Source organism: Ascidiella aspersa, chromosome 6 (genome assembly GCF_963924565.1).
Source record: "Ascidiella aspersa chromosome 6, kaAscAspe10.2, whole genome shotgun sequence".
In the NCBI taxonomy this organism is placed as follows: Eukaryota; Metazoa; Chordata; class Ascidiacea; order Phlebobranchia; family Ascidiidae; genus Ascidiella; species Ascidiella aspersa.
In genome coordinates this window covers 9810515-9833930 of record NC_139452.1, presented here as the reverse complement: position 1 = coordinate 9833930, position 23416 = coordinate 9810515, and the positions used below count along the sequence as shown (strand labels likewise).

Sequence of the window (23416 nt, the reverse complement as noted above, 5' to 3'; positions counted from 1 at the left end):
ATTACAACGTTATTTTAGTTGCGTAAATTGGCGGAATAGAGTTAGAGCTGGACTCGGCACTCGACAAAATCGCACATTTGACCGGAGTCGGAATCGGGATTCGGGAGTCGGACTCGGGTTTTATTTTTTGGCCGGAGTCGGAATCGGGAGTAAGACTGGGGTTATTTTTAACCCCGACTCCGCAGCCCTGGTGACAGTTGTTAGATTTTTTGTCTACATTAATGTTGTTCGTTCATATTAGAAAATTCACTGGTGAAAGTAGAATATAGCGGACAGTTTGCGTTTTAAGACGGCAATAAAAAACAGATAACAGGAAAAATATTCGTTGATACCTTGGCCACTATGGCCAGACCTTCCTTTCCTACTCAATAACGTGTGGGAGCCCTAGCATAAGTACAAAAATTCGGTGACTTTGTTTGGTGCTTTTGTTGCTTTATATTTCTGGACTCGAAAAATCGTAGATTTGCAATGGTAAAACTTAGCTTGTGTTGATCCTAACAAAAATCGAAACAATCTAAGTCATTTTGTGCTGTTATATATAGACTAAATAGTTTTATCATATCATGAGACAAGGGTGAATGAAGTCTGGAGATAGATGCTAGGTGTGAACAAAACTAAAAAAGTTTAAGAAGCACTGGCCAACTAGGCTACAGTGGTGGAATGTATGCATGACGTTGCTTGGACTGCGAGTAAGAAATTAAAGTTTATCTTTTATTTATTTCTCGTAACATTTTTTGACAGCTTCATTATGTGCTCCTAATAAAATAACATTAACTCTCATATAAAGTTCTTCGTTGTAGGAAACATGATTAAAATTAACGGCCAAGTTTACACTACGGGAGTTTCCCTACTTATACCATGACTCAGGGTATTTGCAAAAATCGCAGCGGCAATGCATTTCATTTTGTGGCATGTTGCCGGTGGACCACCTGGCCAGCGTTTGAATGGCCCCTTTTAGTCATAAACACAATAAATTCAGTAATAGTCTGATTTTGAAATGTTTATTGTTTTGTTTAGGTGACTCAATATAGGCTAACTAAACAAAATGGCTCCACTGTTGTATATTGATTTGATGTCCCAACCATGCCGGTCGTTGTATATGTACATAAAAATGTGCAACATAAATTGCAATTTTAAAATGATTGCTCTCAGAAAAGGTAAATATGCATTAAAGGCATGTCACGTTTTTTGTTTGCCTAAAAAAAAAACATTTTGTTTATAAAAATAAATATTTTTAAGGTGAGCATCAGACAGACCAATTTTTAGAAATCAATCCTTTGGGTAAAGTTCCAGTTTTAAAGGATGGTGATTTCCTTTTAACTGAGAGGTACATTCCAAGTTTCTTTGTTGAGATCATATGTGTATTTGTATATTTATACCATTGTATTTTATTGCATACAGTATTGCCATACTTCGCTACCTCGATGCAAAATATAGAGGAGGTAACGCATCTTTGTACCCTGAGGATCTTCAAAAGAGAGCAAAGGTTGATGAGTATTTGGAATGGCAACATTTAAATACAAGGTTTATATAGTACATTGGTTTGTTGGTTTACAAGCAGTGTTTGTTCTTGGTTTGATTATAAATAAATTGGTTGTAAACACTTGTTTTTTTGTGTGTTTCAAGGATGAAAGCTTCCACATTATTTATCAGTACACTTATGATGCGAGGTGCTACAAGAATTGAAGAGGCAGCGGAAAATCTGACCCCAACACTGAATCAGCTAGAGTTCATGTTTTTAAAAGACCAACCTTTTTTAACAGGTTGATTTTAGTTTTTAAAAGTTGGTTATTTCATGGCCAAAAGTAAATGTATAGTTTGATATTATAAACTTTTGCATTTCTGAATCTTATACTATTTCACCCTTTTTGTACACACTCAGATGACAGAAAACCATAAAGTTGTAAACTGAACAAATAACATAACAGTTTTTTTATTTGTTTAACACAATCACAATGGTCGGAAACGTATGGCTCGCAAGCCATATGGCTCTTTTAATAAATGATAACTTTTGGTGTCACCATATGGCTCTTTTAATATAAATGATAGCATGATGTGAATAAAACTGCACGCAGGCATGGTCCCTTTCAAAACTGTACCCCTGTACGGAATCTCTTATTGTTCCAAAAGTAATGTTTTTTATCATGGCATTCTGTAATTAAAGTTTTGTAAACTTAGCTAATGCACTTTTTTGCGCTAAATTTTCCCTGTCTTTTAAAAAGAACAGAACAAACAGCCCTATTCAAACTAGATCTTAAAACATGTTATATGTCTCTTATCAATACAGCCGAAAGTATTTCGCTTTTATGGCCCCCTTAGGTAAAAAAGTTCCCAACCCCTGCTCTAATAGAAGGCATTTCTAAATATTTAATACAATTTTATCACTAATTTGCAGGAAACGTAGTTACAATTGCTGATTTATTTGCTGTTCACGAGTTATTGCAAGCGACCGTTGGTACAAGAGACCTCTTTAAGGACTTTCCAAAGCTAAAAGCCTGGTTTGAGAGGGTTAAGCAAAGTACTGAACCTTTTTTCAGTGAGGCTACACTGCCATTTAACGGTGTAAATGAAAGGTTTACAAGAAAATTCAAGCTATGATGAAACCAACTTCAAGGCTCCTTTTAATTCTATGCAAATTTTTTTTTTTGTTTCAATCAGTGATACATCAAACACAGATTACTGTAAAACGGCTTAAATATGTCTATTGTTTAATTAATCCAACTAAAAAAACATATATATTTTAATTATGCAAATGTTGTCATACCAAAATTCGGGTGTTAAATCTTGTGTTGCTATATAATTATTTGGTGACTATATTTTGTTCATATTCTTTTAAACTAGTCACGGCTAGTTTTTTTTTACTTTTCGTTGCAGTCTTTCATACCAAATCTGCACTTGATTACGATTTTAACATCCAGCATTTAAAATGTAAGCAACGTCGATATATGCTTGTTAATTTTGTGCTTATATGTGTAATAAAACGCTTAATTAATGTTGCTCTGTGTTGCACATTTAAACCAGTGGTTCTCAATTTGTACTGCACATACCGCTAGTGATACACCCAAAACGTTTTAGAGGCGGTACGCTAGCAGGTTTTAAGTTTATAACTATTATATTATTACGAAACGGATGCAGAACATCAAGCAGCCGAACTTTATGTCATTTCAAACAGGAAAGACGTGCGTCGTGCGGTCTAAGTTTCAAACAAGTCGCATGGTAACTGTGTTTCGTTGGTGGAAACAACCCTGATATTTTAAAGACCGCCCGACTGGCGAACAAATTGTACAAATATTTGGTATTGGATCATCCAGTAGTTAGCTGGCGTAATTAATGTTTTTTTGCAAATCTCGACTCAGAACCTATTCTGTTCTATGTAGCCCAATACCTATAGAATTTAGAAGCATTGCCAGCGTGAATGCATTCAATTTTTTTCATATAATATCCCAGGGTAAATATAAATTCGCGTTAATGTAGGTACCTTACTTATTATTATGAATGTGTAGTGCAACTATTCCTATAAATCGAGCTGCAAAATTCGAAGGTATGTGTGTCAGTAAGGAAGAAACATGGTGATACTCATGTTCACAAACGTGAAATGTGTGACTTGCGGGTTGGCTTGACTATGCCATTGCGCTAGCAGTTAACCTGTCAGCTGTTTGTCTTATTCTACAGTAATTATTAATAAAGCTGGTCAAGATTATTTACTTTTGCATAGTAAAATATCAGAAATATCCCAAGAGTTAGCGATTTTATACAGCAAATTAAAGTAAGCAATTACTTTCTGCCAATGCAGTATTTGCAGAGTGACGCACAACATATCTCGAGTTTATGCTAAGTCACGTTCTAAGATCTTAGACGCAAGTTTTTCCGTTTTAACAACCAATAGTTCGGGTTTAAAGATGCTTGTATAATTGCATTGCATTTAAGCAACGTTGGCGAAAATTGATATGTGACGTCATTCGGAACCCTGCAAATATCAAAACGCTGCAACCACAGCAGATCACAGCCATGCCTTTTTACTTAGACTGTTGTGGTTTTCTCTTAGAGCGAGGCGCACGGGTGCAGTTAGTTGTTGTTGTTGTTGTATATGTACTTAACCTGCAAATGTATTGTTTTTCTATTTTGTTATTTTTGCATCCGACCTTTTAAGCTAGACTTTAAAAAGACGTTTGCAACTTATTCTAAGAACAATAACGGAATCCACTCACATTTTAGATGTTTTTAATATAAAGGTGCTGTGTTGAGATTGTGCTACCTATGTTTCATATTTAATGACAAAGAAAATCACAAATACTGCCAAAAATCAACATGGCTCGCATAATAACTGTAGAGCCAGTTTTGGTTGGTATGATGGTATTTACTGTAATGTATTCTATAATTTCAAAAGAATATGTCTATCACTATCTGTCCAAGGTATATGGACTTGCAAACAACACGCAGGCAAGTGATTGTAACACAAGTTATATCAGCCCAGCGGAACAAAAGCTTCAAGATGAGGTTTCTGCAAAAGCTGGTGAATGGGGATTGTTCCTGAATATTGCTGGTTTGTTTCATTTTTAAATAGAACACATATTCAAATGTCATACTTTTATATTTTTTATTGATTTTTTGTTAGCTGTTAGATATGTTTTATTGACTTATACCGGTATGTGACCTTTATGAGATAATTTGTGTTTTTTATTTTTTAGGATTTGTACCATCTTTGATAATTACCCCTTTGACTGCATCCTGGGGTGATTCTGTTGGGCGGCGTTACCCTCTAATTTTGTCAAGTTTTGGATTCCTGGTTCTAGCTATTGTATACATAGTGGTGTTCCAATATGAATTACCTTTATACATAATGTTATTTGGTCGCCTCTTTTGTGGTTTATGTGGTGACTTTCCTGGAATGCTTGCCTCAGGTTTTGCTTACCTCTCAGATATTTCATCACCCAGTAACAGAACTATCAAGGTTGCCATTGGAGAATTTTCATTGGCATTTGGAGGTATATTTAGCAGCTTTGTCAGTGGTGTCTGGGTTGATGCACAGGTAAAGTTTATGACCCGAGAACAGCATTTTTTGGGGGAAACATGTCTTTGTCTAATATTTTTGTGTGTGTATTATTTAGGCTAAATTTAAAAGAAAAGGTATGTTAGCCATTAAAATAAGTTTGTTTGGGCAGATGTTATTTTTTGTCTTTTTTTTTAGCAAACTATATATCTATATATATATATTGCTAAACTCCACCATCCTTAGATAATAATATGCAACTATTCCCCATATGTGCTTTTTCCTGCTAAAGCATCAAAACACTGAATAACATTTTTTGAATACAAAAACCCTGAATATTACTAAAAAAGAAAAATAGTATAAATGCAAGATATGTATACCTTCGCAGAATATAGTAGTATCACAGTACTTCCCCTACAAAAAAATTACACAGCGGCACACCTTGTCTAGTTTAAAAATATTTTCTTAAATTTAAAAATATATAGTTAAAATGGTAATAATAAAGTACTGTGATAATGTTTTGTCTTATTTGCTATTGAATTTACTGTATATAGTTGTATCATAAATAAGAGGAATAAAAATGTATATTAAAATATATTAATATTTTATAGGGCTATGTTGCCCCAATGTGGTTTCTAAATGCAATTATGTGTGCATCCATTCTTTATGTTGGATTTATACTTCCCGAATCCATACCAGTTGAAAATGACCACATAGCACTTAAATTAAAGTAAGTTCTTTTTGTATACGTTCTAATTAAATATTAAGATTGACATTTTTTTGTTATTGTTGTTCACTTTGCCATATCCAATAGAAAAAGTTTCAGTTTAAAAAACTAATTATCTGTGTTTTTGTAGGTGTCTGTTTTCTTATGAGCCACTGTCAAGAATTCAGAATTTGCTGGCATTTAACAAACAACGGACAATTAACCTTCTGGTTGTCATGTTTTGCTTTTTTCTGCAAATATGCTGTTTTTCAGGCATGGGAAATGTCTTGCCTATCATTCAAATGTCACCACCTCTATGTTTTAGCAACACTTTTGTTGGGTAAAAAATCATTAATATTTTCTTTCTCGGAGAACTGTTATAATTTAATGTTGTCATAACATAATATGGATTGCAGTTCTATTTTTATGTTGTAGAACAGTTAATTTAATACTCTGCAAGGTAAAACAAACTTTTAGTTAACTAAATTGTGTGTTTTACTTTAATAATCTAGTAATTTCTTACTGTTTACAATAGTTTATTTTACTGTTTTGGTTTTAGCTATGTCGCAGCATGCTATACTGGGGGATTTGTGGTTGGTATTATTATTCTGAAAGTCTTGAAATACTTTCTGAGCGAAATTTGGATTGTATTAATTTCATTAACTTTCATGATAGTATCAATGGTCATTCTTGCTTTTGCAAACTCTTTCTGGTTGTACATCTTAGGTAAGTTACATTTTTATAAAGATATTGATTTTTAATATTGTTGACTAAAACTGATGTTGTGATTTGCTTTAGGTGCCAGTGTTGCCTGTGGACAAGCAATGGCGACAGTCATTTTTCGAAGTTTCATTTCACGACTTGTTAGCAGTGATGAACAAGGAGCCGCATTTTCTTTAACTGCTTGTGCCGAATCTTTATCCAGCCTTGTAGCATCATTTATATATAATGGTGTTTATGTGGCAACTGTTGCTACCTTTCCCTCCACAGTTATGTTTGTTACGATACTGCTAATAGTCGTAATATTTTCCGTATTCAGGTAAACTATTTTTTTTTAATTTTATTCTAAAATTTTAAAGATATGAAAAACATGTTAAAACAACAATTGACTATTTTTCCTAACATGAGTGACATATGAACAAACTAAGTTTTAAAGTATATGTTGTCTCTTATATTGTCAAATGAATTACATATTAGATACCAGTAGTAATGTTATTATAATTATGATTAACAAATACACTGTTTTTGCAGAGTTGCCTACAACAGACTTGTGAAAGCAATACAAGAAAATGTAGCAAAAGCCTATAGTCAAGTAGAAGAAAACTTCCAATCAGTGACAACATAAAAATGTTTTAAATTTTATGACATTTTTAATATGCGCCCTTTATTGTGATTCGAATGTTAAGTATGTTTATTGCACTTTCTACCTAAAAAGTTTCCATTTTAAGTAGCAGTATGACCTGTGTGCCTTTTAGCATTTCAATATTTTGTGTAGTTGTTCAACCTATTTTGTTTTTATTTTAGCGAAGCCCATTACAGGTGTTGTATTCTTGATCAGAGCAGTGAAGTAATCAATGAAACGAAACCAACCACGGTTTAAGTAGCAAAGAAATCAATTAGCATGGCAGCACAATAGCACTGTAATCAATCAGCAATCAGCACAAGAATGCGAATAACGTAATTAAGCCGCAGGGTGCGAAACGACTACAGTACATGGCTCAAAATGCGTAATACTTAACAACAGGCCTTGTGTTATGCACATAAACGTGAGAATACACTCAAATAAAACTTAACATTAGTGTTCTACAAAAATTAAAAAATCTTCAAGTGAGATGTTTTGGTCATCCTAATATATTTTCTTCACTTTTCAAAATATGTGAATATTTTGGTTTTGGGTTACTTTTTTCATTGGCTATATATATATATATTTATATATTTTTTTACATAAAGTAATAATTAATTTATTTGAACTAATAAAATTTGTTGTCGCCAAAAACTCAGTAATCTAAATATCCTGGTGCTGAATTTTGTGTTTGTCTGAGGCAAATTCGTCACGTTTAAAGAAATAAACTAGATTGCTGTTTCTTGTGTAGAGCAACAAAAAGATAACAATCAGACATTTTTTACACATTCGTTATCAGGGCTTCCCAAACTTATTTGGACCACAGACCCACCCGATCCGTTAGAAATCAGTGCATTTCTAAGCAAAAAGGTCTACGACAATCAGGGCATCCAATGGCAGAAAAGTCTAGACTTTTAGACCTTGAGGTCCTGGCAATGCACTGATTTGGACCTTTAGGTAAACTCCCGGCGTAGATAAATTAAAAATATTTACTAAAAGCTCAGAAAAGATAACAAAAAGTATGAGATAGGATTAATAACACTTGACCCACATTCTTTAAATGCTGGGGAAAAAGCCCAAACTCGGATGGGCATAAGGTGGTTTCTCGTCCATTGTATTTAAGATTATTACGTCACAAATTGAGGTATAGGGGCCTGAAGCGTTATAATTATTAAATTATCGCACATTATTTGGGTTAGGGCGCTGGTTAGCGTTTGGGTTTGGTTGGGTCAAGTATTGTTAAACTTAACCTTCTTATGCACATTTGTTAATGCAAATTAGTGCATTGTCCAAGACCTCAAAGTCTAAAAGCCGGACTTTTTGATCCTTTGAATGCACTGATTGTCGTAGACCTTTTTGCTTAGAACTGCACTGATTTCTGACGGATGGGGTGACAAACCACTATTTGTGAATCTGTTTTTTCGCGGACCGCAATCCAAAACAAAAAATAAACTAGACGGGGTTGCGGTTGTTGTATATTTTGTCATGGGGTATTTTTCAGGGCCTTATTTTTATGTATATAAATAGATTATTTACCAGGTTAGTTTTTGTAGTATTACTTATTTTACATTAAGTTGTAGCCTACTTTTTCTTGTCTTGTTTCCGCAAGCAAAACAAATATGGGCCGAAAATTTCCTGCCTTCACTTTTGACGAAGATGCAAATATTTTTACAAAACAAAAATGCCTATCGATTTAACACCCTCCCACCAAACCAAATAAAACTGATTCCCCCCTATTAATAAAAAAACAGCAATCCATTAAACAAATATGTTTGATTACCCCGAAACCAAAGATAAACGATAAACAAAACTATCATTCTCCACCCGGGAGTAAATATTTCATTAACAAAACAATATTCTTAAATTTTTCAAACGCCCTTCAAAAAATGCTACCCCAACTCTTGGACCAAAACCACAAAAATCTACAACCTTCTTCATCATCTTTTTTTATCTAAATTCAAATTAACTTTTTGTATTAATTTTATCCAAAGGAACCCGAATGTTGGGTTGTTTAGGCGTGAAAAACAAAAAGGGATTCGTAGTATCATTTTTATCGTTTACTAGCGGTTCGATTTAAATAACTAGCATATTGGCGACCACTTAACAAAGGGAGATATATTGCTAGATATTGCTGTCGCTAGGAAGGCGTAGAGAGCTTCAAATAACTTAACGTTACACTATTTTATTGCGAAAAAATAGGACCCGCTTATAATTTTAAACCTATAAACCAAAATTACATAATAAACATAAATTTTAAAGATGAAAGCCTAATATGTCAAGTTTTAAAGGTTAACTTTATGAGTACTAGATTATAGACCCTCAAAACTTTTAAAGCACAATTAACAAAATCCATTTTCAAATAAGAACAATGAACATGGTAAAAACAATTAAAAAAAACATTTTCGCGCTTTGCGCAAAAACACTTAACTTAAGCTGCTTGTTTGCGGTCTGTTTCGCCTGACAACAGCAAGTTTATTAAAGTTCAAAAACCTTATGACGTTTCCGGCCTTTTTATGCCCCTTAAACCATCATGTTGTTTAGCAGAGATTATGTTAAAAATATGGCAACCCTAGTAAATAGTATTCCCAACAGATTTTGTTTTGTTTACTTGTGAATATAAAATCATTATATCATCTTCGTTGTATAAATAGTTGGCTGCTTTTACCAATATAGACAAAAATAATTACATTTCATTCTTAAAACTGTGAGATTTTTGTCTAAAATTCAATAGGCTGTTTCTTACCGTATTCCGTATTTGTTTATTAAGATAAAAATTTAGAATGCGTGCACAATTTCAAGATGACGTTATACATTTCGATGAACTGGTTATACTGCGAAATATAAATGCTTATGGTAACATACTAAACAGTTTCTATAAAACCATATGACATCCGATGGCCAGGGAGACTTTTAGGTATGTTCTGTATATTTGTTTGCATACTGGCTTCTGGCGTTTTAAAGCAAAATACAACGCTTTGACGTAATCTGTTTCGCTGCAATCAAAGTGCCCCTTTGTCATTTATTAGCGCGCAACAGCCTCCACAACATTTTCCTTTCAACCTATCATGGGCTTATGGCTATCGAAATTATAGTTTAAACAGCTGTACCAAATATTAAAGTTGTACCAAACTTATAATGGATCTTGCCCAATATTCGACTTTTAACATAACCTATGCCAGCCTTTGTGTTTTAAATGATAATCCTGGTAATGGAGATTGTAATGTTTCTTTGAAGCGTGTGTTTTGGCTAAAAGTAAAAATACTTTGCTCTGTGCATTAATAAAACATTTAGTGCATGTTCCACCTAATAGATTGCGGCAGACTCGTTTAGTTCTTTTAAAACAGAAAACAAATTTTCCGAAACTACAAAAAAGACTGATTTCGTTTTATAATTGCCCATTATATTTTACCATTGCAAGCGAAAAGTTTTACAGTTTTTGTGTAATTAATTTTTCCAGTTAAAATTCAAAATTGTAATTCTTCCTAACCTTGCGAATAATTATATTTTTATGGTAGTGAAGCAATAAATAAACGTTGTTGGGTAATCGCAAGCGCGTAAAAGGTTCCGGTTCTGATTAAGCGTAGCCTAATTCGGTTTGATTATTATGTTTCGCTATTCATTACGTATTTTCGTTCCCATGAGGTGCGTTGGAGCTCACTAGAACCGCATTACTGCAGTTTGTACGCGACAATAAACATAAATTATATTGCGTTACGCGGTGTCTGTTTAGGGCGGTCAGGCATCAGTTTCAATATAGTGCAGCCAACCAAAGATCATTTCACAACAGAGCAGTAGAAACTCCCCCAGACTGCAGCTGCGAAAAAGACGTCAAACGTTTGTGCGCCCAACTGTGACATAATAGATGAAAGACACTGATAAATTGTATTTTTGTTTTAAAAAGGATTTTCCTAAAATCCTAAGACTGCAATTGACATATTATTGTGACATTAAATTTGAAAAAAAATTTTCAATTGAAAATCGTTTTTTAAACATTTAAACCAAAATAGACAAGTTTTTACGAAGAGCCGCACGAGATACAAAGTTTAATTTTGTAAATCTTATAGAATTGCACAACGATTCCATTAAAACGAGCTAAATCACACTAGGGCCACAACCTTATACAGTGTTAGCTTTTAGTGTAGAATCCATAACATACCGTAGCCACTACATACCGTAGTACGGGTTTTCAGAGTAACATGATACATTTCAAAGAATGGATTGTATTGTAGTTTGCCTAATGCATTAATTTATAAAAACACACAAATTTATAGGCTTATAAAAACATAATGGACAGTTTTCGTAGTTGCAGATAACAGCCGATGGTAAGATGTTTAGGTTTCGGCTGTAAGTATTGACATACTTGTGTCTGGCGTTTCAAAGCAGAATGTACTTCCTTGGCGGAATCTGTTTCGCTGATTTAACAGTGCCCCATTGTCGCGTAACGCGAGACAGTCTGCCGGTTTCGTTTTAACCATATCCTTTTTGGGAAATATTGCTACCGCTAAGTTGGAGTACAGAGCTCAAACCAATTTTGCGATGACGTCATATTTTGTTTGCAATTTGTACCCTCAGCTTAAGGCCCCTAGGTAAATAAACTTCTAAACCCTTAAAGGGTCTTCTACATATACGCCTCCACTTGTATGGACATTTGAAGTCTCTCCAAATTACAGTTTTCCTGGAAAACTCTGGACAAAAAACGGTCTGAAACAAACCAAAAAAAAACATAAAACAACTAGGAAGTTTTTCTGCTGCTAGGTGGCAGTCGTTAGCTAAGGAGAGCTAAAACGTAATATTTAATGTTTTTGCCCCCAAAGCAAAGGCCCTTGGGGGTGCAGCCTCATAAACTTCTCCAAAGCACCTACATACCACTCTACGCCATGTCTGAAAATTTGAAAGTTCTACGATGTATACTTTTTCTATAAAGCTCCGAACAAAAATCGGTCTGAAACATTTTCGGGCAAAAGGAAGATATGTCCCGAAAATAAATTTTCGGCCCATATACCTAGACGATGCGGTTGTTGTATATTTTGTCAGGGGGTATATTTTCAGTGCTTGGTGTTTTTTTTTTTTATTTTAAATTAAAAATTTTTTTTTTTAATTTTTTTTATTTTTTGATATTTTGTATTGTATATTTCATATTATATATTTTTTATTTTTTCCTTAACTTGTTTCTGCAAGCAAAAACAGATATGGGCCGAAAACTTCCCCACCTAACTTCTGGCTTGGATGCGAAACGGGTTCAAGTATGGCGTAGTAGTATTTGGGAAATGATCGAAACTTATATTTTATAAATAGAATTTACGTAGATAATGCGTACAAGCATGTTATTACACTTTGGCCAGCTAACATGTTTAAAAAGCAAATATTGTCATTCCCTTAAAATGGTTTGACGTCCATGGTTTGCTATACTTTTGCCAACTTTTACTGGGTAAGTTTTTACCATGGCTTGGTCCGAGCAATCACAGTTATAACAGACTTTAAATCTGCAATATATAAAACAAGTTTATGTGCCTAATAAACCACCTTTTAAATTGAAAGTTTTGCCAATTGAAATCCGACAAACGCAGTGTTCGTAATATTTATTTCAGTATGACGCCATGTTATAACGTAGTTTTGTAACGCCTTCCCTAATATTTAATGCATTCGGCTTTATGTTTTGCTTGCTACGCCCTTGTACAATTTTAATTTGTTCCTGCGGGGCACCACAATTTTTCCAGTTACTTATTTATAAAATTTTGTGAGGGCAAATTTACATCCTACCGAATTGTTTTTCAACATTTAACCACCCTTTATATTTTTTCCTCAACTTCTCCATAAGCGAAATACTTAGCGTTGAGTAAGCGAAATACTTAGCGTTGAGTACCAACCTTTGAAAGGCAAATAGGCGCACGCTTCACCGAACTATTTGCAAGTGGACATAACATAAGACAAATGGCACAAATAAATTATAATACAATTATTTTTAGCACTATCTTCGCATTGCTTTCGAAGTGTGTCACATTTTCTAAAATTCTTGTTCAGAACCAATCTCAAAAATTTAACAATTACAGAAGTCGGCGACCCATGGGTTGGGAAACACTGTTCTGATGGCTTGGGATTCGATAGCTAACTGCTGTAGAAATGTCGATTTTACCATTGAACCATAGTAGTGGTTTGAGTTCCACCGTAAGACGTCACATTACAAAATGATAAGTGAAAAGCAAATGTTAAAATGACACAAAATTTTTACCAAATGTTAGGCAAATAAAATGGTTTGAAATATGCACACTTATCGAAGTCTATTGACCTGTCGTTGGGAATTCTTAGCATAATTCGACAATGCTTTGTAGCAGGGGTCATTAAACTTTTCTCATAAAGGCCTAATAAATGTACGGCGTGACGATTTAAGGCCTGTTGTTGAACTTTATTTACTTGATTATCTTTAGATGAAGGAAATAACTGTCTAATCAAAACTCTAGTGAGCCTTAAATACAGTTTAAAATACATAAAAATTTAGTATTAAAAAGCATTCAACAACTGTTTACTTCACCTTTATTTAGCAAATATGCCGCGGGCCATTGAGATCCGATCTAAAAATACTATACGCTGTATTGCGATCGGATCTCACACCGGTGCGAGTAGCATAATTACTATGCTCGCAAGTGCAGTTTAGTAACGGATATGTATGGTTCGTTATTTTTGCAATTTGCAAGTTTTAAGGTACTAATTTAAAATAATAGTCGGTGTAAAGACCCCTTCAAATTGCATCTGTAAACTCACGACAAATTTAGACATCGTTTAGGCAAAACAATATATTACAGTTGACGGGTTCTGCATAGGGACTTAATAACGTGCGGCCATGCTATGGTTTTTAAGTAAACTATATTTTTTGTTACTTGAAAAACGTAACTGGGTCATGCGCATTAAATAACTTGTTAATAAAACGCAAAATTTGCTGCTGCATTTTCTCTACAAGTAGCAATATTTATTTTTAAGTTTATTTGGACAGTTTCGGTGTTAGTTACAAAAGTTAAAATTTGTGTGAATATTTTGTAAGTGATAGTATCGTTTGTGTTAGGGTTTAACTCTCTGTCCGAAGCGGCATTTTTTTTAATATCATTGGGTCACGCGTCTTATGCGAATGCCAAACCGAAATCAAAGGCAAAACGCCTTTTTTCGTCTGGCTTTGCACACCTGTCGACAAATGAATGCAGGATTTTTTCGCCTTTCGTTTAGGTTAACTGATTGGGAATACACAATAAGCCCTAAAAAGTAACAATACATAAAGCAGAAAAATCTATAGAACCATAGTATTAAGACCAACGACATAATACAGACAAATACGTAGTAATATCCAATACAACACAAGATCAAAATCTGTCAGAATTAGACCTAAATTTGTCAGAATAAAACCTAAATTCATAGGAGGTAGTCCTAAATGGATCGGAATAAGTCATAAATGCATCGGAATAAGTCCTAAATTCATCGGAATAAGTCCTAAATTCATCGGAATACGTCCTACATGCATCGGAATAAGTCCTATTATCTTCACAGTAGGGCCTAAACATCGGAATTAAGCCTAAATTCATCGGAATAGGTCCAAAATTTATGAGAAGAAGGCCTAAACTGCCAGATTAATGCCCAAACCTGTGGGTAGAAGTTATGAAACGATCGGGGGCCATCGGTCTGGCATCGGCTGTTTTGGTGACTACATTTGGACTCTCTAGTCGGACCGGCGCCGTTAGTGCGCCGCTATTTTGGACCGGAGTTTTGCTCCTGTTTGGGGTCATTGGTGGGTAATGGGTGTGGTTAAAATATGAGTTAGTGTTGAAATTATTGGGGGGTTAATGATGTACTTAGGGGTGGGGTTTGGGGTTAGTTAAAGTGTTGTTTAGGCGTGATTCTGACCTTTTAGGTCTTATTCCGACGGATTTAGGACTTATTTGAATTCAGACGGTACTAACACTATTAGTTTTCAAAATTATAATTTTTGAAATTTAGGTTAGCGATCTACCTGTTAGGTGTGCACACAAATTTCCTTAGAAAACATATCGGGTGTATACCTGCCACAGAATGCACACTGGGTCTGCTACATGCTTAGTTTTGTAATGACAGTTCTTGTATCCAGAGTATCACTTTTACCACAAGCAAAGTGTTAGGACTTCCTTTATTTCAACAGACTTATCTATACCTGCCTTTGTCTTTAATTTTAACACCAATTATTTGATAACTTTGTACTTTTTGTAGTTCTTTGTCAAATCAAAATGCTTTTCATTATGCTGCTGTTTACAAAAAAAAGTGTGAAACGACTCTACTATGAGATCTGTGATTCTATTTTGAACAACAGAATGTTTCGTAAGAGCTTTATAGCAATTTGGCGACTGACTTTAATGGCGCTGAGCGTTTTTGCTGTCACTATATGGTTTACAGTAACACCAAAGGACAATTTCGCCTCAAGGTCTTTTATTTCAATGCCAAGGTCGGCCGTTTCTGCTCAGTCATCATCCAATCACAGTGGATCAATGAATATCAGTGAGAAACTAAAATTGATTCCTTCCAGAAATCTCAACTTGACCCATAGTAATCTAAAAACTCCCTCAATTAAGACTGCTCTAAATTCAAGTGCCAAGCAGCCCCTAATATTATTTTGGGGAATACCTTTTAATAACCCACAGTATCTACCCAAAGAAAACTCGACATATGGTCAGTGCATTCGAACTAGGGACTACAAGAGATTAAAAGAAGCAGATTTGGTTGTTTTTCATTTTACTACCATCAACGAAAGCTTGCTGCCTTGGAAACACTACAGGTATTTAACTTTTATATGTTTTTTGGAATATAATGGTTGGAAGTTGAAAATTAAATAAAGATGTATATATTCGAATCGGTTAATTCAAGTTTTAAACATTTCCAGGTATATAAAATATTGGTATCGGGTAACGGGTATCGGTCCAAAAAAGCGATATCGGTCGATTTTTGTATATTTCTCTACGTTTTAACAAAGTATTTGAAATCCGACCCACATTACATTATTACTACGCCCAAACAATCAAAAAAGGAAGACTATAACGTTTAAAGTTTTTTTAGGTTATTTCTTAGGTCAAAATTTGCTTTTAGTGTCAGAAGTGTAATTATCAGTTGTAAACATTTATATAAATTCGAATAGCTGCAATGGATTGCAAATCTTGGATCGCAACAAAAACACCTGGAATTTCTATATTGATTTTATATCCGATCGGCACAGACACCACTCTAGTATCAAATACGTTGGAAAAAAACTAAAAATATTTTTTTTGCAGCACTTGACTTTATTTAGCGTCTGCTGGAGAACCTTTAAAAGTTATGCTACGGGCTTGACCTGTAATCGAAGTCATTGGTTTTAGTGGTTGATGGAGCCGGAGTTAATGCTATTTCTGTGGCTTCCCATCCCGTATTTTCTTAAACTCAACTGTAAAAAATTAAAACAACTCGCATCAACTGAGCACAAGGCTAAAAAAATCCTCTCATTTTGTTACACTTTAATCACACACACAAAAGTTATCAAGAAGCTTCCCAATGGAGAAAAAATTGAATCCGATATAATTTGAAATATCTCTAGACACCTTAAAGCGTTAGAAACAGCACCCCTGTTGAGAACCACTGACATAAACTCTAACAATCGATTGTGACCCTTATGTTTTTATGGCAGGGGTCCAAAGCAGATATTTGTTTGGTGGTCTGGTGAGTCGCCCCAAATAATCGACCCCAAGCATTATCGACCCTTCGGTGGCTTTTTTAACTGGACGTGGACCTACCGTCATGATGCCGACGTTTTTCGTGGTTACGGATTCCGTAGCAAAGCACTGCGCATGCCCAGAGGTCAAAAGGTCGTGGATGAGATTGTGGCGGGAAAAAAGACTCTTGCCGTGAGTTGTAACTTGTTACCTAATAATTGCAAGTGGTGACGCGTGGTCAAAGCTCAGTCGAATAAGAACTGCTAAAAGTGTGAGGCTAATATTAATTTGTTAATCGCAAATTATATCGCCATGAACGTTTAACAGGTGATGGTGTGTTTGCTGGATATATCTAAAGCCAAAACCAGGTTTGTGTAAAACTTTCGGATTTATTTCTCTATAACAGGGGTGGCAACACGCGGCTCTTTACCCAGTTTTATGCAGCTCTTACGTACGTGTTGAACAATTACGAAATCTCAGAATGGTCCATTTCGTTAGGCAAAGTTAATTCTTTTTGCTTCAGGCTGTTTGCTTTAAGGCCATGTATTGTTAAGAACAATTTTAAATCATTATAAACGCAAAATGTATGGTATTTGTACTTCGCAAAACAGCCATAAAGCTACGAGTCAATAATTCTCAGGTTATTTGGTCAAATCATCGTGATAAATGGCATTATATCGATAAATGTGTATGTTTTAACCCAGTGGTTCTTTTCCTTTTCTCATGCCTTGCGCCCAACCCCCCCCATGAATTGCAATTAAATATCACTGAGTAAACAGGAAAATAGTGAAGGGTGTTGTTGGTCGCGAAAAATTTTGAGTTTTATTTGGTCGAATTGGCTAAACTGCAACCGAAAAGGCGTTTCGCATTGGGCACTTAACAAATTGCGCGAGCTCGACACATTGATTTTATCGAGCTGATTTTGACAAACGTGTTGCGAGGGTATTTACTCCACAGTTGTAAGAGTTATGACGTCGAGCGCAAAAAATGTCCAGCGCAAATATTAACCATTGCGTTATCGTGTTTCAAAAGATGTAACGACACACAATACAACGGCAATATTGCAAAAACAATATAGTTTCGCGCAGAAAAAGTTCGACTCCCCCTGTTGCTATAGCCCAGTGCTCCGCAACCTTTTTTCACTTGCGGCACACCCACACAGGTAAACAAAATTGGCGGCACACCTACGAAATATATGACGATTAAGAATAGACAACAAAAGCATAATAGCAGGCTGCTCAGAGAATAATGTGCATTTACGATTAACGCGCCGAAGGTGCCGAAAATTTGACGTTTTACATTGTTTTATCTTCTGAATTTACGGTTTTACGGTCTTTTGAAATATGTTAAGACGGCCAAAAGGACTTCAGCCATAAGACCGAAATCAGAACAACATCAAAGTCGAAATAAAACACAGTTCGGCATAAGACCAAAATAGGACTAATACCCATAGTCGTATAATATCATCTAAATCGGAATAAGTCCTAACTTGTCGAAATTAGACCTAAATTTCGGAATAAGGCCTATACAACCTTTTACTTAACCTCAAACCCTACCCCTAAATTCATCACTAACTCCTAAATCCCAACCCTAACTTAATATTTAACCCCAATCAATATACCCACCACTTACCCCAAACAGTGGAAACCACCCAATGCTAAAACAGCGGCGACTTAACAGCGCCATAATCGCCATTCAAAGCAGAACGCCGAAACGTTGACATCCAACGTCAAACTGATGACCCCCGATCATTCCATACCCTCCCGTTACATTTTTAGGCATTATTGTCAATTTAGGCCTTATTCCCATCAACTTTAGGTTTATTCCGACAGGTTTAGCCATTTTTTTTCGACGATTTTAGATCTAATTATATCGTGGTTAGAAATAATTTGCTAAAAATTTATACTCATGTTATTGAGTTAGTTACAAAGATGAAAAATTTGACTTCCGTCGATTAAACGTAACATAGGTCATAGTTTTATATAGCCAGGGATATTTACATTGATTATTTGAATAAAAGTAAAATATCTGCCTTGATGCATCATTTTCGTTATAATCTGCTGTACAAAGTGCAATTAAAAAACGCAAGTAACACACATACGGGAACGTCGCGGCATACCTGACATGTTCTCACACCGGTTGCGGAACGTTGCTATAGCCTGTTATCATATATAAAATATGGATGAAAAATAGTCCGAAAGGGCGATAGCTTTTATCGTTTATCTATAACTTAATATAATAGGGTAGTGATTCCGTGGATTTTCTAAAAGGTTAATAAAAGATTCGCGCGCAGCGCGAAAATTTTTGCAGTTTTATTGTTAAAGTTGGCAAAAACCAGAGTTTGTATGTAGGAATTATGCCTAAAACAAAGTTAAAATATTGAAGTCGAGCTCGCGCCCCCCTTAGAATTCCTTGGCGCCCCGCCGGGTAAGAACCGCTGTTTTAACCAATGCATCAAGTCCCCTTCTAAATTTAATATTTGTCAATTTAACAAAATAAACACACTCTTTTTTACGTTTCGTGGGTTCGCTTTGTGGAAGTGAGTAAGAAATGGAGTGATAGGTTATTCTTTTCTTTCCATGTGTGAGGTGTGGTTCTTTGCGCTTAACCAAGTAAAAAACGCGGCTCTTGTTTGACTGGTTGGCCACCCCTGTTCTGTAACTTTTGGAGATATTCAGGTGTGATTTCGGGCACGTTAAATAGGCTATTGTTATAAAAGGGGTCACCAAATGTATTTCATAAAGGGCTAGTTAATTGTAAGGACTGATAGCTGAAGCTACGGTAACGATTAAATATCGCTGGCCGGATAACAGTTTGTTTTAAACTTACTTTACTTGATTCTTATTTAAAGAATAATACATATATTACCTAAAAAAAAATAACTGAAACATACGTATACACATTACACAATATGTATTATGAGACGAAGCCCTTCTGGAGTCGTACTGACCAACGATTAACCGCACATATTATATAGAACACAAGATACCTTTGGGGGGCATCCGAATTCAGCCGAAATTTAGTTAGCAATGAGTAAAACAACTCGCATGCGGTGAAGTTTAAACATAAAGTGTAAAATTAGGTTAATGTAGGCCTACCATCTGTCCTCTTTTAGGAGGATTTGTCCTCTTTTCTCAAAAAATGTGAATGGTCCTCCGAGGACGCACAAAAATACCCAAATTTCCTCTTTTTTCGCATTTCGAGTTAATGGCTTATACTGTCAACAAATTTTGGGCGAGACGTTGAATTTATTTTCAGAAAGAAATGCTGAATTGTTGGTTTAGAAAAGGTTTTCCGACAAATTGCCCTACCAGCCCTATCTTCTTGATCAGATCTGGGGAACATACGGCCCGCCGAGCAATTCAATAGGCTACGGCCCGCGGCTTAGTTTCCATAAAATACAAAGGCTAAGCGAAAACAAGGACGAGTTTCTACATGTTTGGATGTATCGTAAACACGCAATTTTTCAGCATCTTTACAGACAAATAGCGTCCTATAAGCACTGTGGTACTATCTCCAACGAAAGTTTAACAAACTTAGTCTAATATTTGCATTTACATTGCATTTATATATCTTTGCGCTTCTGTCGAAAGTATTGCGTCTTTAAACTATGAACGAAATACAGACCATTTTCCAAACCCTGAAACATTATACCAAATTTTTTCGAACTAGGTTAGGTAATGTCATGTTGTGTGTTTCTCCCCCATTTATATATGGCCGTTGTAAAATGTGCACCCCCTGCTCAATTAATAAAGCAAAGGTGTGTGAGACCGGATTATTCACTTAAAAACGTAGGATTTTAAATTCTCACTTATAACTCTCTTTGTTGTCGCCAACAGCTAAATTCGCAACAAATAGATCAATATTTGCGCGTGAGTTGGCCAGTAATACCAAATTTCCGATCGAAAATTAAACCGAGAATCCCAAAACAACCAAATATTTCGAAAATCAGCATAAATCAGCATAAAACATCACATACTCAAAAGTATCAATTCTACTTTCGTTTTACTTGCCGAAAAAATAATGTCCTGTTTTTGGGTGCTGAAAATATGGTAGCCCTAGGTTAATGTAATTGTGGTTTAGTTAATTTTCATAAAAATTTTAGCTTAAATTTGCATTGGACAAATTTTCCTGTAATAAACTGGTAATAACCGTATTTTGGGATCATTAAGAAACTATACCGCGGGCTATAAAAACTGAACCGGCGGGCTCGAGGCAAATACCTAACCATGATGATAATTTAAACCAAAGGGAAGGTTTTATCGTGTTATATCTCCGGAAGTTTACAAGATATCGATCAGAAATGGTTAAAAAGCACCCGCAGGCTCAGAAGGCGCTGTTCTAGTAAAATCCTACCACGAAAATTGATTGATTAAAATATCGTTAGGTTGGATGAAGTGTTATTGTATACAACTTACATTACTGAACCTAGAAAACAAAGTGGTAGGATTCTTTCGGTTTTGTTAGTTATTTATCTTTCTTTGGGGTTTTAAAATAATAAAACAAATTTCGTGCTTGTCGTCAAAAGTATTTGGTTTAAAAATTGTTACGTCAATCTATTTAAATGCTAATTTAAAATTATAACCAAAATTTTAATTTTTCGTTTATAAACCTCGGTAATGGGGCTTCACGTTTGAAAATAATTTATCGAAAGAAAACCTTTTGTTTTGCGCCGATTTTCGATTTAAGAAGCTCGATGTTTCGCAGGTCTGGTTTGTCAGCAACTGCGGTCTCACAAGGGGCGCCAGAGAGCGCCTAGAGTATGCTAATGACCTTGTAAAAGCCGGTCTGCGGGTCGAAATGTTTGGCAAGTGTTTCGGAAACGAGCAGCTTTTTCCGATGAGCAAAGAGGAGGAGATAAAGAGAAAAGTGAGAGGAGCGAAGTTTTACCTCGCCTTCGAGAACGCTCTTCACTGTAAAGACTACATCACCGAGAAGTTCTGGAACACCGCTCTCGGAAACGGGGCAGTCCCGGTGGTGTGGGGACCTACAAAGGATGACGTCATCAGGGTTGCACCCCCAAATTCGTTCATACACACCGAGGACTTCGCGAGCCCCGAGATGCTCGTAAGGCATTTAAACCTCCTCGATCAAAACCCGAAAGCGTACCGCGAGTATTTCCGCTGGAGGGAGCAAGAGGGTGTGAGCGATGACGTCATGATGACGCAGGTCGAGGGGGAAAACCCGGGACTGAAAGTGTACCCTAGGCCGAAAACTTTGTGTGAGGTTTTCCTTGAAAAGGGGAAAGATCGAAAAACAATAGAATCGTTGGAAAAAGAATTTGTGCTCAACAATCCGAAAGAGTGTTATGAAGAAAAGGTAACACTACTTTGGTAATGTTTTGGTACGATTTGACAGTTTAGTTTCCCTTTCTCTTTTTTTCCAAAACCGTTCTAGGTTTACCTTTTTTCTTAGCACTTTTGTTGATACTTTTTAATGATTTAATTTTTTCGACGGTATTTGTGTTTTTCAAAGTAAAATGGTCTTAAACTGTTGAGTTTTCAACAACAAAAATCGTTGTGGTATCACGGAACATTTTCTCAAATCGAAATAAAGATAGCAAAAAATTGTAAAAGATTGGCACCTCCTAAATACTTATGCAAGGCTTAAAATAAACGCAATTTTTTAGATGTGATAATTATCTATTGCTTTGCCAAGTAAGGTTGAACATTCTTTGCAAAAATTGTGCCGCGAATATTTTATAATAAGGCTCTGAAAGCTAAACGATTATTAGAAACTGAGCTTTTCAGACAGTCGTAATGTCGTGATACAATTTTGCTATTAATTTTTTTTTTAAATTGCGCACTTTTTTTCTTTTTTTGAAACTTCAACTTTTCGTTAAAAACACTCTTCGCAAATTTACCAACTGATAAAAATTATCCAATTTTTCCATTGTTTTTTGGTTTGCAAAAATCTTTGTCAATTTACCAACTGATAAAAATTTGCCAATTTTTTGTTTTAAAATTCTATGTAAATTTGCCAAATGCTTGAGGACGAATTTGTCCTTAGTAGCTCTATAAAGCCTATAAGGAGTGTTATAAACTTTTGAACAAAAAGCGGCTGCAATTTTACTGTTTTGTTATTTAAACTGCTGTTTTTTTTCTTAGTTTAAAGTTCAAATTATTTTTGTTAAAGTCGAATTTTATTTTACTACCTCTTGCTTTGCCGTATGATATTCAAAACATTAATTTGTCATTAATATAATACGACTTTTAAATCAGGTGTTAGGTATTTTTGTTGACTATCTCCTAGACTTGAATTTATCTCCAAACCCAAAACTATGTTTATTTATCCACAACACTAAGCTATTGGCTGTAGCCAAAACGAACTTGAAATTTAAGTGTGGTCCTAATTTAATGAGATATCATTGAATCATTTTACAATGCAACTCTTGCCAAAACTCTCTCGTTAATTTTAAATACCGGCTTAGCATTGTGAAACTTGTCTTATCAAAAAATTTATAAAAACAACTATCATGCGTTCTTGGAGATATTTTTTGTGAAGTTTTGTGGCAATACCTAAACGGTAAAACACGTTCTACGCAATTGAAGCTGTTTAGCCGTTCTACACTGATGAGCCTTAAATTTTCATATATATTTAACGTAAGTCCTCAATTCGTGTAACAGTAATAGTGTGATTTTTATTAGTTAATTGCAAGCTGTATTTTGCATTTTTTGGTCTGTTTA

At 35.1% G+C, this 23416-nt stretch overlaps 3 protein-coding genes across 4 annotated transcripts; all 3 read left to right on the top strand.

The window, feature by feature from the left end:
* The first annotated feature begins 1015 nt into the window (after nt 1-1015).
* Nucleotides 1016-2985, top strand: LOC146139600 (glutathione S-transferase theta-1-like). The gene is made up of 5 exons (XM_083391579.1): nt 1016-1157; nt 1240-1327; nt 1402-1524; nt 1627-1763; nt 2396-2985. The coding sequence occupies exons 1-5, from the start codon at nt 1046-1048 to the stop codon at nt 2596-2598; spliced, it is 663 nt and encodes a 220-aa protein (XP_083247705.1). The 5' UTR covers nt 1016-1045; the 3' UTR covers nt 2599-2985.
* A 1234-nt stretch (nt 2986-4219) lies between these two features.
* On the top strand, nt 4220-7554 carry LOC146139599 (proton-coupled folate transporter-like). Of its 2 annotated transcripts, XM_083392075.1 has the most exons (9): nt 4220-4341; nt 4414-4543; nt 4689-5029; nt 5602-5720; nt 5848-6036; nt 6256-6422; nt 6495-6735; nt 6948-7235; nt 7441-7554. In XM_083392075.1, exons 1-8 carry the CDS (start codon nt 4309-4311, stop codon nt 7039-7041), a joined length of 1314 nt encoding a protein of 437 aa, XP_083248201.1. In that variant the 5' UTR covers nt 4220-4308; the 3' UTR covers nt 7042-7235; nt 7441-7554. The 2 variants fall into 2 exon arrangements, with proteins under 2 accessions (XP_083248201.1, XP_083248200.1); XM_083392074.1 differs by having other exon boundaries at nt 4226-4543.
* A 7934-nt stretch (nt 7555-15488) lies between these two features.
* On the top strand, nt 15489-22067 carry LOC146139598 (4-galactosyl-N-acetylglucosaminide 3-alpha-L-fucosyltransferase FUT6-like). The gene is made up of 4 exons (XM_083392495.1): nt 15489-15549; nt 15706-15826; nt 16706-16922; nt 21438-22067. The coding sequence occupies exons 1-4, from the start codon at nt 15489-15491 to the stop codon at nt 22065-22067; spliced, it is 1029 nt and encodes a 342-aa protein (XP_083248621.1).
* Nucleotides 22068-23416: the final 1349 nt, after the last annotated feature.